The 14083-nt window shown below is 46.3% G+C and overlaps 1 protein-coding gene and 1 long non-coding RNA gene across 2 annotated transcripts in view; both read left to right on the forward strand.

The window, feature by feature from the left end:
- The window catches only part of LOC127545111 (uncharacterized), a 72345-nt gene extending 59220 nt beyond the window's left edge, over positions 1-13125 (forward strand). The window contains exon 2 of the long non-coding RNA XR_007949596.1: positions 11751-13125. This is a non-coding gene — a long non-coding RNA (uncharacterized LOC127545111). The remainder of the gene's footprint in view (positions 1-11750) is intronic.
- On the forward strand, positions 1121-8256 carry FAM174C (family with sequence similarity 174 member C). The gene is made up of 3 exons (XM_051972180.1): positions 1121-1557; positions 5506-5622; positions 7099-8256. Coding segments are annotated over exons 1-3 (357 nt in total). The 5' UTR covers positions 1121-1318; the 3' UTR covers positions 7100-8256.
- Positions 13126-14083: the final 958 nt, after the last annotated feature.

Genomic DNA, 14083 nt, shown 5'->3' on the forward strand with positions numbered 1-14083 from the left:
TTCATTTGATCCTCACAACTCTGAGAAAGAGCTCTGATATTATTCCCATTTTATACGTGGTGCAGGGCCTAGATTCAGGGAGACTCATCTTCCTCAGTTCTAAGAAGGCCTCAGACAATAACTGTGTGACTCTGGACCAATTATTTCACCTATTTCCTCATCTGTAAAATGAGCTGGAAAAGGAAATAGCAAACCACTGCAGTATCTTTGCTAAGAAAACTCCAAATGGCATCACGAAACAACAAAGGGAAGTTCATAGATAGGGAACTTAGCGCATCAATCGTTTTTGACAAGGTCAAGGTGTGGCCCTCTCTATGGGTAGGTAACAAAGGAGTAATGGAGTTCACATTGCCACCATTATCACTTTCATGCTGGCCATCAGCCCCCTCTCCCTCCTTTCCCCAGTTAAGAGCTTTGGACACTACCCTCTGAACCTCCGCCGGTGGTCTCCACGCCCCCTGCTCTTTCCAGTGTTCCTGGGGGTTCTCCCCTTCTGAGCGCAGGAGCTGCCTGCTTGTATCTACAAGTCCAGCCTTATCTTAGTGGCCCCGTCCGTTGTAGGAGCTTAACGAATGCTTTACTTCTCTAGATCGAGGAATTGGTAAATGGGGTATTTGAGGGCACCTCAGTACTTAAGATGGCGAGAGTAGGCCTTGGGGAAGAACATGTCCTGGGGGTCAATGGGGCGCCGTCACTGGGTCTGGGCCAGATGGTCCTTTGGGCGGCAGGACCCTCGGAGCCCTCCAACGCCCCTCTCCCCCGGCGCCTAGGTTTCAGTGAGGCCCCAAGGAGAAGGAATCTGAAGCAGGAGGGAACTATGCATTTGTATGGCGCCTGCTCTGTGACAAGCACCATATTTAGGGCCGTGTGCAAAAATTCTCTCATTTGATCCTTACAACTCTGAGAGGTAGCTCTGGTATTATTCCCATTTTGCAGGTGAGGAAACTGAGGAAGACAACGATCACGCGACTTCCCATCTAAAGTCTATTTTGAACTCAAGGCTTCCTATTTGAAAGGTCGACGCTTGCTACAAGACGCCGAAAGGTTCAATCCTTAATAAAATGAATCTTTACCTAGTGCTTTAAGGTTTGCTCGAGGGAAGAAAAGGGCGGGGAAGCAGGAAATGGGGCGGGACCAGAAAGCCTTCGCAAACGGTCGCTGGGGGGGCGGAGTCAAAATGACTAATAAGGTATTGGACCGCACTAGGACCTATAAGCCCCGCCCCCTGCACGCTCATTGGTTCCCTCCGCCCCCGCCCTTTGGTGAATGACAGAGAAACGCGAGGGCGGGGCACCACCGCTGCCGCTATCCCCCCGCCATGGGGCCGCGTCTGCTGCTGTTCGCCCTGTTGTTCAGGGCAGGAGTCTGGGCCTCCGAGACGCCGATATCACCGTCCGTTACGAACGGGAGCAGTTTGATCGTGTCTGCGGCGCCTCACAACGAAACCAGAGTGGTTCTGCCGAGCTCTGGAGGAGGACAGATACTGAAGCGTTCCATCTACGTGCTGACTGGGTTTTGCGCACTGGCTGCGCTGTATTTCCTCATCCGGGCCTTCAGGTGAGTCATATGGAGACCCCGCCGGCCTATCCTGGACTTCTTTGGAGGTCATGTGACAAACTCCAACCTTAGTTTCGGAAATAGCCGGGGGATTGTGCGGGTTGGCGGGGAGGTGTTTTCCCAAGTCACGTGCTGCGCATCACATGAGGCAAACCTCGCTGGGTTTGGAGTCACGTGGGACTGGTGCTGATACCGGTCTTGGGCTGCCTTTAATCACATTTTCCCTGTACGAAGTTTCCTGGAAGGGGAAGAGCTGTAAGTGGTTGAACCTCCTTACCGCTTGTCATCCTGAAATGGGGATGATACTTTCCGTTCTAATCGCAATAATAGTGGCTGACGTCCGCGTCATGTTTCATTACGTCCGTAAATGCCGAGTTGGATGAGCTGGCCTCCAAGTTTCCTGTCAGTCCCATGACTGAATAATACACTTTCCAAAATCACATTACGAATAAGCATTTATTAAGCGCCATTATTTTTAATATTCAGTATTTTACAAATATTTAATCCTCACAACAGCCCTTCAAAGTAGAGAGTAATTGTTAGTCTCATTTTACGTGGTGGAAATGACTTGACCAGAGTCACACAGCTATGGTGTGTTATAGATTTTGAACACAGGCCTTTCTGACTCTATCCACTGTGCCGTCATCTTCCTCTGCCTTTGTATATGCATACAAAACAGCTGCTGTCCTCAGAATAATATTCCAGGAAATACTCTGAATGTCTTCATCCAGCAAACACTATTAAATGCCTACTTAGTGGTAGGAATAACAGCATTCAGTGACCCTCTGATTAGAAATATCCAGCATCAAACAAGGAGATAATTTTTTTTCAGAATATCGGGAGGGGCAGCTAGGTGGGACAAATGGACAGAGCACTAGCCCTGAAGTCAGGAGGACCTGAGTTCAAATCTGGTCCTCAGACACTTCACATTTCCTAGCTGTGTGACCTTTGGGATTGGGATGTTGAAAAGCTAGTTTGGAGTCTATTTTTTTTTTTTTTTAAGTTCCACTTTCCTTCCCTTTTCACCCACACATTCATTCCCCCCTCAAAAAAGTTGTTATAAATACGTGTCATGCAAAACAAATGTCCAAAATAGCCATGTGCCCAAGAAAAGTAAGAAAGGAAAAAAAAATATGACTCAGTCTGCATTCAGAGTCCATTTATTGTGTTTCTGTTACTGTGTAGATTGTTCTCTGGTCCTGCCCACTTCACTTTGTATTAGTTTCCAGGTTTTTCTGAAATTTTCCCCTTCATCATTTCTTACAGCATTCCAGTACACCATATTCCATCACATTCACATACTATGACTTGATCAGCAATGGCCAGGACATTGCCTCAGTTGTCAATTCTTTGTGATCAATTAATTGTTAATCTGTGCTTCAAAGATCACTTATTGATGTAAGTTTTATTGCATTGTGGTCAGAAAAAGAATACATTTAATATTTCTGGTTTTCTGCATTTGTTTGTGAGACTTTTCTTGATCCATGATCAGTTTTTATAAAAGTGTCATGCACAATGAGAAAGTTATTCCTTTCTATTCTCAGTCATCATTTTTCTCCAGAGCTTTATTATATTCAACTTGTCTAAAATTCAATCAATCTCCTTAAATTCTTTAAATATGGTTAGATTTATCTTGATCTGAGAGAGGTAAATTGAGGTTTTCCCACTATTTGAGTTTTACTGCCTTTTTCTTTTAGAAACTTGGGCTAGCCAGAGAAATTCTGGATTTTTTTTTTGTGTGTGTGTGTGTATATACACAGAGAGAGAGATGTGTATAGACAAAGATAGGAATGAAGCTTTGTGCCCAATGTATAGGGACATATATAGCTTCCAGTCCCCTTTCTTTTAGTTATCTGTGTGGTCATTGGCAGATCATCTTGCCCCCTCCCCGGGGTTGGGTTGGACTAGACCACCTCTGAGGTCCCTTCAAGGCCTAACTCTGTGTTCTTAATAGTCTAGCTAAAGAGATTCCCCTTTAGGGCTTTCTCTTTAAAAGGAAAGGGTTGAACATGATAAGAGGAGTTCCCTTTGGCTCTGGGATTTTTGTTGCCTTTGGGGGAGACAGTTTTTCTCCAGTTGAATTGTGGATTCTCTGAGACTTTGCTTCTCCATGCCCTTGGAGGCCTTACACATGATGGGCAGTTGGTGCACTTGGGGCCCATTCCCCTATCTCCTTCCCATCTAGCCCCCATCTTTGCACTTACTGGCTACATTAGCGGTATCTTTCTCCCATCTGTAATACCTTCTCTTTTTATCTTCATTCCGAATTTGTGCTCATCTTTAAATCTCAGCTCAAAAGTACTTCTTCCAGATCTCCCCTTTCCTCCAAAATAAGGTTGGGTTTGAGGGATGCTTGGAGCTTGGGCCTTGGCCCAGTCTTAGCTCCTCTTTGTAAGGCCCTCTGGGCCTAGCAGTAGGCTCTCTCTACCTACCCATTGTGACTGTCTGTTGAATTGATTTGAATCTCTGCCTCTCTTTGGGGCTATCACTTGCAGAAGGTGACCTGAATGGGAATCCTATTCTAAATGATTCTTAGGAGCCAACTAGGTGACTCAGTAGTAGAGTCTGGAGTCCTGAGGAAGATCTGTGTTCAAATGTGACCTCAGATACCTGGGCAAGTACTTCACTTGTGTTTGCCTTAAACCACTGGACAAAGAAATGACAAACCATTCCAAGAAAGGAAAACCCCATGACAGTCTCTGAGACAGTCCCCGAGGTTACGGCAGAACAACTCCAGTATTCCTAACTTTTTGGGAAGGGAAGTAGCACCTCTTGGCCCCTGCTCCCTTTAAGGCACAACTTAATCCCTCCTTTTAAAAAAACTAATTAATTAATTAATTTTATTATAGCTTTTTATTTACAAAACATATGCATGGATAATTTTTCAACATTGTCTCTTGCAGTCACTTCTGTTCCAGCTTTTCCCTTCCTTCCCTCCATCCCCTCCTCTAGATGGCAGGTAGTCTCATATATGTTAAATATGTCAAAGTATATGTTAAATACAATATATGTGTACATATTTATATAGTTGTCTTGCTACACAAGAAAAATTGCAATCCCTCCTTTTTACTTGGAACCTTCCCCATTCCAGTGCCTTCCCCTGATAATTATTTCCTAATTTTTCTGTATGTGGCTTGTTTGTTTATATTTGTTTATTTATTCTTTCTGCCATTAAATTGTTAGCTTCTTGAGGACAAGGGCTATCTTGTGCCTCTTTTTGTATCCCCAAGCACTCAATACAGTGCTTACTAAATGCTTACTGGGTGGCTAAGGGACATCTGGGTCCTTGTTCTCAGCTCTGAGCAGGCCTGGCTCTGAAATAGCTCCCCTTCATGGGAGATGAGGTTCCTAACTGGGTTCTCCCCAGATCTTCCATTTGCCTTCTGATGCTCAAGTTATCTTGATAACAAACTGTTCTGATAACACCTTCTTCTGGCCTTGTGAAATAATAACAGTCTTTTTATTTGGCATTCAGAACCCTCCAGCTGGAGGTCCAGCCCATTTATCCAGCCTTCTACTGTTCCCTTGCATGTGAGCTGCCCTCCAGGCCAAGTTACCGTGTCCCAGCTTTCACCCTGTGGCCTCCCCTCTCCTTCCTCTATGTCTTGCTTGGAATACATCCCTCCCCCTTCCCCCCACGTCTCTCCCTCTAGGCCTGACTCAGGGCTCATCTCCCCTGTGCTGAGGGCCCTGAGCATTGGCTCGGCCTTGCCTTTGTCCTTGTCACATCTCCCTGGGACTTTGTCGCTTCATCTTCTTGCTTTCCGTGCAGAACCCGTCATTGGTATTTCCTATGAGGTTTTCGAATCAAAGAGATTAAGAAGGATATTTATCATCAGTGAGGGAAGGTTTATATGTCGATCCTGGCTCCTAGCACAGGGCTCTGCATGTGGAAGGTCCTCGGGATGTGTTTGATTGAAATGAATTGCAATTTTAACCTGTTTTCAGAATAAAGAAACCGCAGCGGAAGAAGTATGGTCTGCTCTCAAATACAGATGACCACATGGACATGGCCTCAATGGAGAGTGATGAAGAGACAGTCTTTGAGACGAGGAACTTGAGATGGTAGAGTTTCTGGGGTTTTATTTCTCCTATAAGGTCCCCAGGTAGTTTTAGGGAGCAGGACTGGAGAGATGGTTAGAATTAAGCAAGGATTGAAATCTTCCTTCTGTGCTAGGGCCCCTCAACTTTTGGGGGGCAGGGGGACCCTTCCTCCACCTCTAGGACCAGGGATACTTTTAAGTGCTTTAAAGAATCACGGGACCTGGCATTGGCCTCAGGCTCAGGTACAAAGCTCTAGAACTGGCTGATGCCTCGTGGTACTGAGGATCTAGAACTGGCAGTGCCCTCAGTGGGTTGAGAAGCTTTGTGTAGAACTGACAGGGGCCTTTGAGACCATCTGGCTTGATCCTGTGCTTTATAGATGAGGAAACTGAGGTCTGCCCAGAGAACTCGGGTAGCTTGTCCCAATTCACCCAGCTAGTAAGTTGGCCCAACTCCCGGCTGGTCCAGGCAGGCCTCTCTGAGGCGGTCACTCCATGAGCGTGAGAGGCAGCACGTTGTGGTAGTGTGTGCTGACTTTGAATTGATTCATGCTCCTTACTCCCTGGGAGATCTTGGCAAAGTGAAACTTCTTTGGGCCTCATAAATCTCATCCTGCATCCATCTTCTTAATGACAGGTGCTTAAAGATGGTATCTAAGACCCCTCTTCCCCTTCCCCGACATCATGTCCAGGCTAAACGCCTCTGCTCCCTTTGCTTCTTGCAAACTCTCAGGCCTGAACCAAACTCGTGACTTCTGTTATTAGGGCTGAGGTTGGAGCTGAAGGGGCTCCTGAAATCTTCTGGCCCTTCCCCCAGGTGAGGAGGGGGCAGTATCCTGCACAAGGGCCCCCAGCCAGCTCACTTGCAGAAACTAGGTTTGAACTCCTGTTCTCTGACTTGCTTCTCAGAGCCCACCAGGCTGGAGGATGCTAGGGGCAGGAACCCAGAAACACCTGAGCTTCCCAGGCAGGGAGACAGGGCTGCCAGAAAGATCCTGGGCTGCTTCTCCCCCTGCAGCCAGGGCCAAGCCTCCAGTTCTCACACCTCCCTGTCACTGTCTGTAAAAGCTCAGCCTGCAGCCCATGAGCTTGGGAGGGGGTCCTGAAGCTGAGGCAGCCAATGCCTCCTGGGCGACTCCTGCCCAGGCAGGTACCAGTCTCAGGGTGGGGCCAGCTTAGGGCTTGCAGGCTAGTGAGTCATGTGAGGGAGCTAAGAAGGAGGTGAATCTGGCTTGCCATTCCCACACCTCCGAACTCTCTGGTTCCTGAGCCTTCTTACAGGGACATTAGGAAAACTCCTTTAGAGAGTGACTGACCTAAGATTGCCTGTCTCTGGCTTCCCACCACCAAGCAATGCCCGTCCCTTGGTGTTAGATTGTAAGCTTCTTGAGGGCAAGGACCCCCTTTTGCCTCTATATCCCCAGCCCTTAGCACAGTGCTTGGCACATAGGGGATAATAAATGTTTATTGATTATTATTCATTGATTCTGTTTTTCAGATGAAGAGCTGGAGTCCACAATGGTAGCTGCGCAGAGAAATCCAGAAAGGGGGGCTAGGGACCCCAGGCACAGAATGTCAAGAAAATCAGGGTTTTATTTTTTTAATGGTTCTGTACATTACAGTGTTTCTAAGGGGGGAGGGAGGGCGGGGAAACTTTTTTGCACTTGGGATGTGTTGGGAAATGCAGGAAAGGAGGGTGTGCTGTCCCAAATCATGGCTTTTACTTTGGCAGATGTAAGCTTCTGTGGGGGAAGCCTGGCTGTCTTTCCCTTCCTGATTCTCAGGTCTTAAGAGGCTTGCCTGGATCTCCTGCCCCCTTCCTCATGCTTCTCCTTTCCCTATGCTAACACTCCCATCCTGAGTCAGGGCCAGAGACCCTGCCGAGATACTTAGGGTCCCATCCTGAATTTTGGACCGTGAACGTTGCTGCCCAGAGGAGGTTTTCCTAGAGATTAGGAGATTGGGGCCTAGTGGGCTCTCCTCTGAGCTGCTGCGGGGGGAGGGGGCAGTACTGGGGAATGTCGAGAGGGGTGGTCTCCCTTTGCCACCCCTGACATTGCCCAGACCGAGCAGAAGCTAGCATCGGGCCCAGCTGCCTCCGCTCTCTGCGCTCTGCCTTGGGGGGACCAAATGGCTTCCAGATCTCCAGGCTGCTGAAACCAAAGCCGGCATCCCCCTCGGACTCAGGCTGATGACCCACTCTGGGATGTCCAGTGGGGCCTGGGGCAGTAAGGACCTTGTTTTAGATTCTTCGTGGGAAAGCCAGGTTCAGAGAGAGGGACTGGGGGGAGATGGCCTCTCGGAACGTCTGCACCTGCCTCATGGATCAGGGCTCAGCCCTGGGAAACCTCCTCTGGGATCCAAGGACTCTTCTTCCTGCATTGTCCACACTTGTGTTTGGGGGATTAGCTCCTTCCAGAAGGGCCCTCCTCTCCTAGATCTGGTATCTGGATGGGGGCTTGGGCACCTTCCTTCTGGGACCACCTTGCTTTGTCCCTGGCACGGGAGAAGCTTTTTATTTTGTATCTGTATATTTGGGTATTTTGATTTCTAAGAGACTAAGTTTAATGTTAGGGGACCAGCACCCCACAGTATTTGCCTATCAAGGGTGTTCAGTAAAAGCTGCTGATTTTAAATAAAGCAAACGTGGCCTCCACCCTTTGGCACTTTGGCCTCCCTTCTCTATTCCAAAAGTCAGATCCTCCACGAATCCTGCTTTGTCCCTCACTGCTCTGGATTTGACTCTGGGTGGTGGGTGAGGACATAATATTCTTCTTCACCCACTGATCCTGACACTGCTGTGATTTCATTCCCAGTGGGGTGTGAAGGGGGAGGGGTAGAAGGGAGAACTGTGGATTATTGGGCCTCTTCCCTCCCTGCTCTGCATTTCTCATCTGTGACTTCCCAGAGGCCCCACTTGGTATCCTGGAGACCGGCTTCCTCTGGGTCCTGAGTCTTTGTGGAGCAGCTGGTCTCGGCAAGAGAGGCTTCCTAAGGTCCTCATATCCTGGAGGGTGTCGTCAGACACCAGGTTCCTGCCTAATAAGCCCTGACTTTCTTGCTGCCCTTGGGAGTCTCCTGCCTTTTGGGGTCTAATGAGATCCTGACACACAGTGATTTAAAGCTGTCCTCCTGGTCCAAGGTTACCAGTAGTAATAATGGCGCCTGGTGGCACTTCTGGGGATCAGGAAGCCTGTGGTGTGCCTTAGGCACTTCCTATCTTGTTGGATTCTCCCATGGGGTGGGGGGTGCCATTGTGTGGGGACATGGGGAGGCCAAGAGACCCCCTTAGAATCCCACAGCCCCCACCTTGAGGGCACGCAGTGCAGGAGAGTCAGAAGGTGAAACCAAGTTCAGCTCACTCCTTGATGGGGAAGGTGAGCACCTGCTCTAATGGAGGGATGGGTAGAAGGGGCAGGTCTTTGCCGCACCCAAAAGTTAGCCTGGGGAGGATGGAATGCAGTCACCATCTCCCCTATATGGCTTCTCTTCCTCATCCCAAGTCATCTTGGCCTCCAAACTTGGCATCCCTAGAGACAGCAGCATGTCAGTAGGGGAAGAAACTCAGGCCAGGTGGGCAAATTAGCCACAATCGGAAGCAAGAGAGCCTCTGGTTCCAGTCTGGCAGGGCCAGATTTATAACCTGAAGGTGCCTCATTCTATTGTTAGATCCTATAGAATAATTGCTGGTTTAATGATCAGTCACCAGGAAAGGGTTATTTTGTGCTTAATGCCTTTTTTTTCCCTCCCTTCCCCCCATCCTCTTAGACAGCAAGTAATGTAATATATGTTAAACACATGCAATTCTACTGTACACATTTCCACAATTATCAAGCTGCACAAGAAAAATCAGATCAAAAGAGGAAAAAAAATGAGGAAGGAAAAAAGCAAACAACAAAAAATGTGACAATACTCTGTTGTGATCCATAGTCAGTTCCCACAGTCCTCTCTCTGGGTGTAGATGGCTCTTCATCACAAGATTGTTGGAATTGCCTAGAATCATCTCATTGTTGAAGAGAACCACATCCATCAGAATTGATCTTCGTATTATCTTCTTGTTGCTGTGTACAATGATCTCCTGGTTCTGCTCACCTCACTCGGCATCAGTTCTGAAATCATCCTGCTGATTGTTTCTCATGGAACAACTATATTCTATTGCATTCTATACCGGAACTGATTCAGCCAATCCCAGCTGATGGCCATGGACTCAGTTTCCAGTATAAAAAGCTGCTACAAATATTTTTGCAAACTCAGGTCTCCCCCTCTTTTATTTTATTTTTTAAAAAATTTCCCATGGGATACAGGCCCAGTATAGACACTGCTGAATTAGAGTGTACAGTTTTAAAAGCCTTTGGGCATAGTTCCAAATCGCTCTCCAGAATGGTTAATTTGTTCACAACTCCACCAACAATGCATCAGTGTCCCAGTTTTCCCACATCCCCTCCAACATTCTGCATTATCTTTTCCTGTCATCTTAGCCAATCTGAGAGCTGTGAGGGGGTGTCAGAATTGTCTTAATTAAGCCTTTTGTGTAAGGAAACAGGTAATTGAGAGAAGACCTAGGCAGTCTGGAGTGAAGGCCTGGTCTGGGGTGTGGCCAGGCTGGGGCGCCTGGTCCAGGGCCTGAGCCTCCTGGGTCACCCCTCAGTGTGTGGCCAGGTTTGGCTGGCTGAGGTCAGGGCGGGCTCGGGGTCAGCTTTCGCCTTGGGCCCTGTCCGGCTTGGGTGGTCTTCAGCTGGGCCCCCCGCAGGCTCTGAAGCACCTTCAGAGGCCGGGGCAATGACCCGGATCTCTTTGCCAGGATGGCCTAAGGAATCCAAGAGACAAAAGCCGAGGACAAGGGCCGGCCCTGCCTTAGTTACTGCCCTTCCCCTCCCCCTGGCGGAAATGGGGGCCGCGGGGACCATGGTGTGAAGAAGAGGGGACGCCACCAGATGGCGCCATCTCCCCAGATTTCCTCATTGCTGGGCAGACAGGTGCAAGACTGGATTCTTTCTGTCCCTTGGGGGGAGGGGGGGGTGAGTGCTAATCCTAAGGTTCCTCCATCTCTGGGCTCCTGGGGCCCAGCCCTGTGAGCAGAAGGGGCCTGGCTCCCTGAACTAGCCAAACATCAAAGCTCATTTTACAGAGATATAAAAGTGAGGGCCCGAGCTACAGACACCGAAGCGCTCGCCCTCTCTGGGGCAAGTCCCAGCTTTGCTACACGGAGAAGGGGACTTAAATGCATGGAGTCAGTGCAAGATGATTTCCAGGGAAAGGAGAGCAGCTGGCTCAGGTCGTGGGAAAGATTTCCTGTGCAGGTGCAACGGGAGCTGATCTTCCAAGGGCGTTAGATATCACCAGCCGGTGCGGTTAGCCTGGACCCTCGGGCCGGTGAAACGCTTCAGAGGCTCAAGTGCAGGGCTCTTTGCCTGGAATGTGGAAATATAGGGAATAAGTCCGACAAGCCAGGTTGAAGCCAGGTCATGAAGGGCTCAAATGCCAAGCAAAATCATCTGCATTTTTGTCTCAAGATAATAGGGAGCCACTGAAGATTCTTCAGCGGGAGGGACGTGGTCAAAGTTGTGCTTTAGAAAGATCATTTTTGGGGGCAGTGAGTAGGGTCTCAGCCCTGAAGTCAGGAGGACCCTTAACACTTCCTAGCTGTGTGACCCTGGGCAAGTCACTTAACCCTAGTTGCCTCAGGGGGAAAAAAAGATCATTTTGAGAACTGCAAAGAATGGGTTGGAGACCCACTGGGAGAGAGTTTCAATTTCTGATTCTGTGAGTCCATTTATTTGTTTTTTTTTTTTTTTTTGGTTTTTTTTTTTTCTCTTTTTTTTTTTATTTTTATTTTTTTTAAAATTTTTTATTTAATAATTACATTATATTGACACTCATTTCTGTTCCGATTTTTTTCCCCTCCCTCCCTCCACCCCCTCCCCTAGATGGCAAGCAGTCCTTTATATGTTGGATATGTTGCAGTATATCCTAGATACAATATATGTTTGCAGAACCGAACAGTTCTCTTGTTGCGTAGGGAGAATTGGATTCAGAAGGTATAAATAATCCGGGAAGAAAAACAAAAATGCAGATAGTTCACATTCGTTTCCCAGTGTTCTTTCTTTGGGTGTAGCTGCTTTTGTCCGTCATTTATCAATTGAAACTCAGGTCTCTTTGTCAAAGAAATCCACTTCCATCAAAATATGTCCTCATACAATATCGTTGTCGAAGTGTATAATGATCTCCTGGTTCTGCTCATTTCACTTAGCATCAGTTCATGTAAGTCTCGTCAGTCCTCTCTGTATTCATCCTGCTGGTCATTTCTTACAGAACAATAATATTCCATAACATTCATATACCACAATTTACCCAGCCATTCTCCAATTGATGGGCATCAATTCATTTTCCAGTTTCTAGCCACTACAAACAGGGCTGCTACAAACATTTTGGCACATACAGGTCCCTTTCCCTTCTTTAGTATTTCTTTGGGATATAAGCCCAATAGAAACACTGCTGGATCAAAGGATATGCACAATTTGATAATTTTTTGGGCATAATTCCAGATTGCTCTCCAGAATGGTTGGATTCGTTCACAACTCCACCAACAATGCATTAGTGTCCCAGTTTTCCCGCATCCCCTCCAACATTCATCATTATTTTTTCCTGTCATCTTAGCCAATCTGACAGGTGTGTAGTGGTATCTCAGAGTTGTCTTAATTTGCATTTCTCTGATCAATAATGATTTGGAACACTCTTTCATATGAGTGGTAATAGTTTCAATCTCATCCTCTGAAAATTGTCTGTTCATATCCTTTGACCATTTATCAATTGGAGAATGGCTTGATTTCTTATAAATTTGAGTCAGTTCTCTATATATTTTGGAAATGAGGCCTTTATCAGAACCTTTAACTGTGAAAATGTTTTCCCAGTTTGTTGCTTCCCTTCTAATCTTGTTTGCATTAGTTTTATTTGTACAAAGGCTTTTTAATTTGATGTAATCGAAATTTTCTATTCTGTGATCAGTAATGGTCTCTAGTTCATTTTTGGTCACAAATTTCTTTCTCCTCCACAAGTCTGAGAGATAAACTATTCTATGTTCCTCTAATTTATTTATAATCTCGTTCTTTATGCCTAGGTCATAGACCCATTTTGATCTTATCTTGGTATATGGTGTTAAGTGTGGGTCCATGCCTAATTTCTGCCATCCTAATTTCCAATTATCCCAGCAGTTTTTATCAAATAATGAATTCTTTTCCCAGAAGTTAGGGGCTTTGGGTTTGTCAAACACTAGATTGCTATAATTGACTATTCTGTCTTGTGAGCCTAGCCTTTTCCACTGATCCACTAATCTATTTCTTAGCCAATACCAAATGGTTTTGGTGACTGCTGCTTTATAATATAATTTTAGATCAGGTACAGCTAGGCCACCTTCATTTGATTTTTTTTTTCATTAATTCCCTTGAGATTCTCGACTTTTTATTGTTCCATATGAATTTTGTTGTTATTTTTTCTAGATCAATAAAACATTTATTTGTTTTGCAAAGATACAGATACTGTAATAATTGTCATCTTCCCCCCCCCCCCCATTTTATAGATTAGAAAACTGAGGCAAATAGGATTAAGTGACTTACCCAGCGTCACAACTAGTATCTGAGATCAGATTTGAATTCATATCTTCCCAACTCCAGACCCTGCGCTCTACCCACTGCCACCTCGTTGCTCTTCAACAGTCTGGGCAAGAGGGAGTGAAGACCTGATCGGGAGGGACATTGGCCATGGGCAGAGAAGAGGGCAGACGTGGAAGATGTGGAGAGAGAATCATGACTTGGCCACTGATTAGCTAAGGGGCAGGAGTTAGGAAAAAGTGAGGAGTCAGTGATGACTCTCGATGTGAACCTAAGTAACTAGAATCAAATGAGAGTATTTGTACAGCACTTCACACAGTGCCTGGCACATAGTAGGTGCTTCATAAATGTACCTCAATTAATGCTTTTAAGAAATGCTTTTTCTCTCTTCTCTAGAAGGATGGTAGTCGCCTAAAGAGGAAAAGTAAATTTAGAGAGGGTGAGTTTAGAAAGAGAGAGAACTTCTATTATTGAAAAAGTTGAATTTGAGATGTCTATAGAGACACGCAGTTGGAAAAATTCAATAAACAGTTGGTGGTTCAGGAAAGTTCATGAATGAGACCAGGAATACACACACACACAGACTAGATATATCTATTTTCTACAGATGTAGACTGCTGTCTATAGAAACTAGAGAGAGATAGAGAACTATAAAGGACAGAGAAATTTACAGGTAGATATGGATCTATTTATATCATCCATCTTTAAATCTATTGATTGATCTGGGAGTGATCTGTATATGGTTGATAAGCAGCATTTGTGAGAGCTGATAACACCAAGAAAGAAAGTGAAGGGAGAAGAAAAGGTTGTCTAGGATAGTGCCTTGGGATCAATCTCCACTTAGTGGGTGGAGGATGGGTGCTGATTATACAGAGG

Source organism: Antechinus flavipes, chromosome 1, assembly GCF_016432865.1.
Source record: "Antechinus flavipes isolate AdamAnt ecotype Samford, QLD, Australia chromosome 1, AdamAnt_v2, whole genome shotgun sequence".
Classification (NCBI taxonomy): Eukaryota; Metazoa; Chordata; class Mammalia; order Dasyuromorphia; family Dasyuridae; genus Antechinus; species Antechinus flavipes.

Coding starts and splice junctions, on each gene's coding strand:
- FAM174C (XM_051972180.1), top strand. CDS start 1,319: ATGGGGCCGCGTCTGCTGCTGTTCGCCCTGTTGTTCAGGGCAGGAGTC. Junction 1,558..5,505: donor TTCCTCATCCGGGCCTTCAG/GTGAGTCATATG, acceptor ACCTGTTTTCAG/AATAAAGAAACCGCAGCGGA.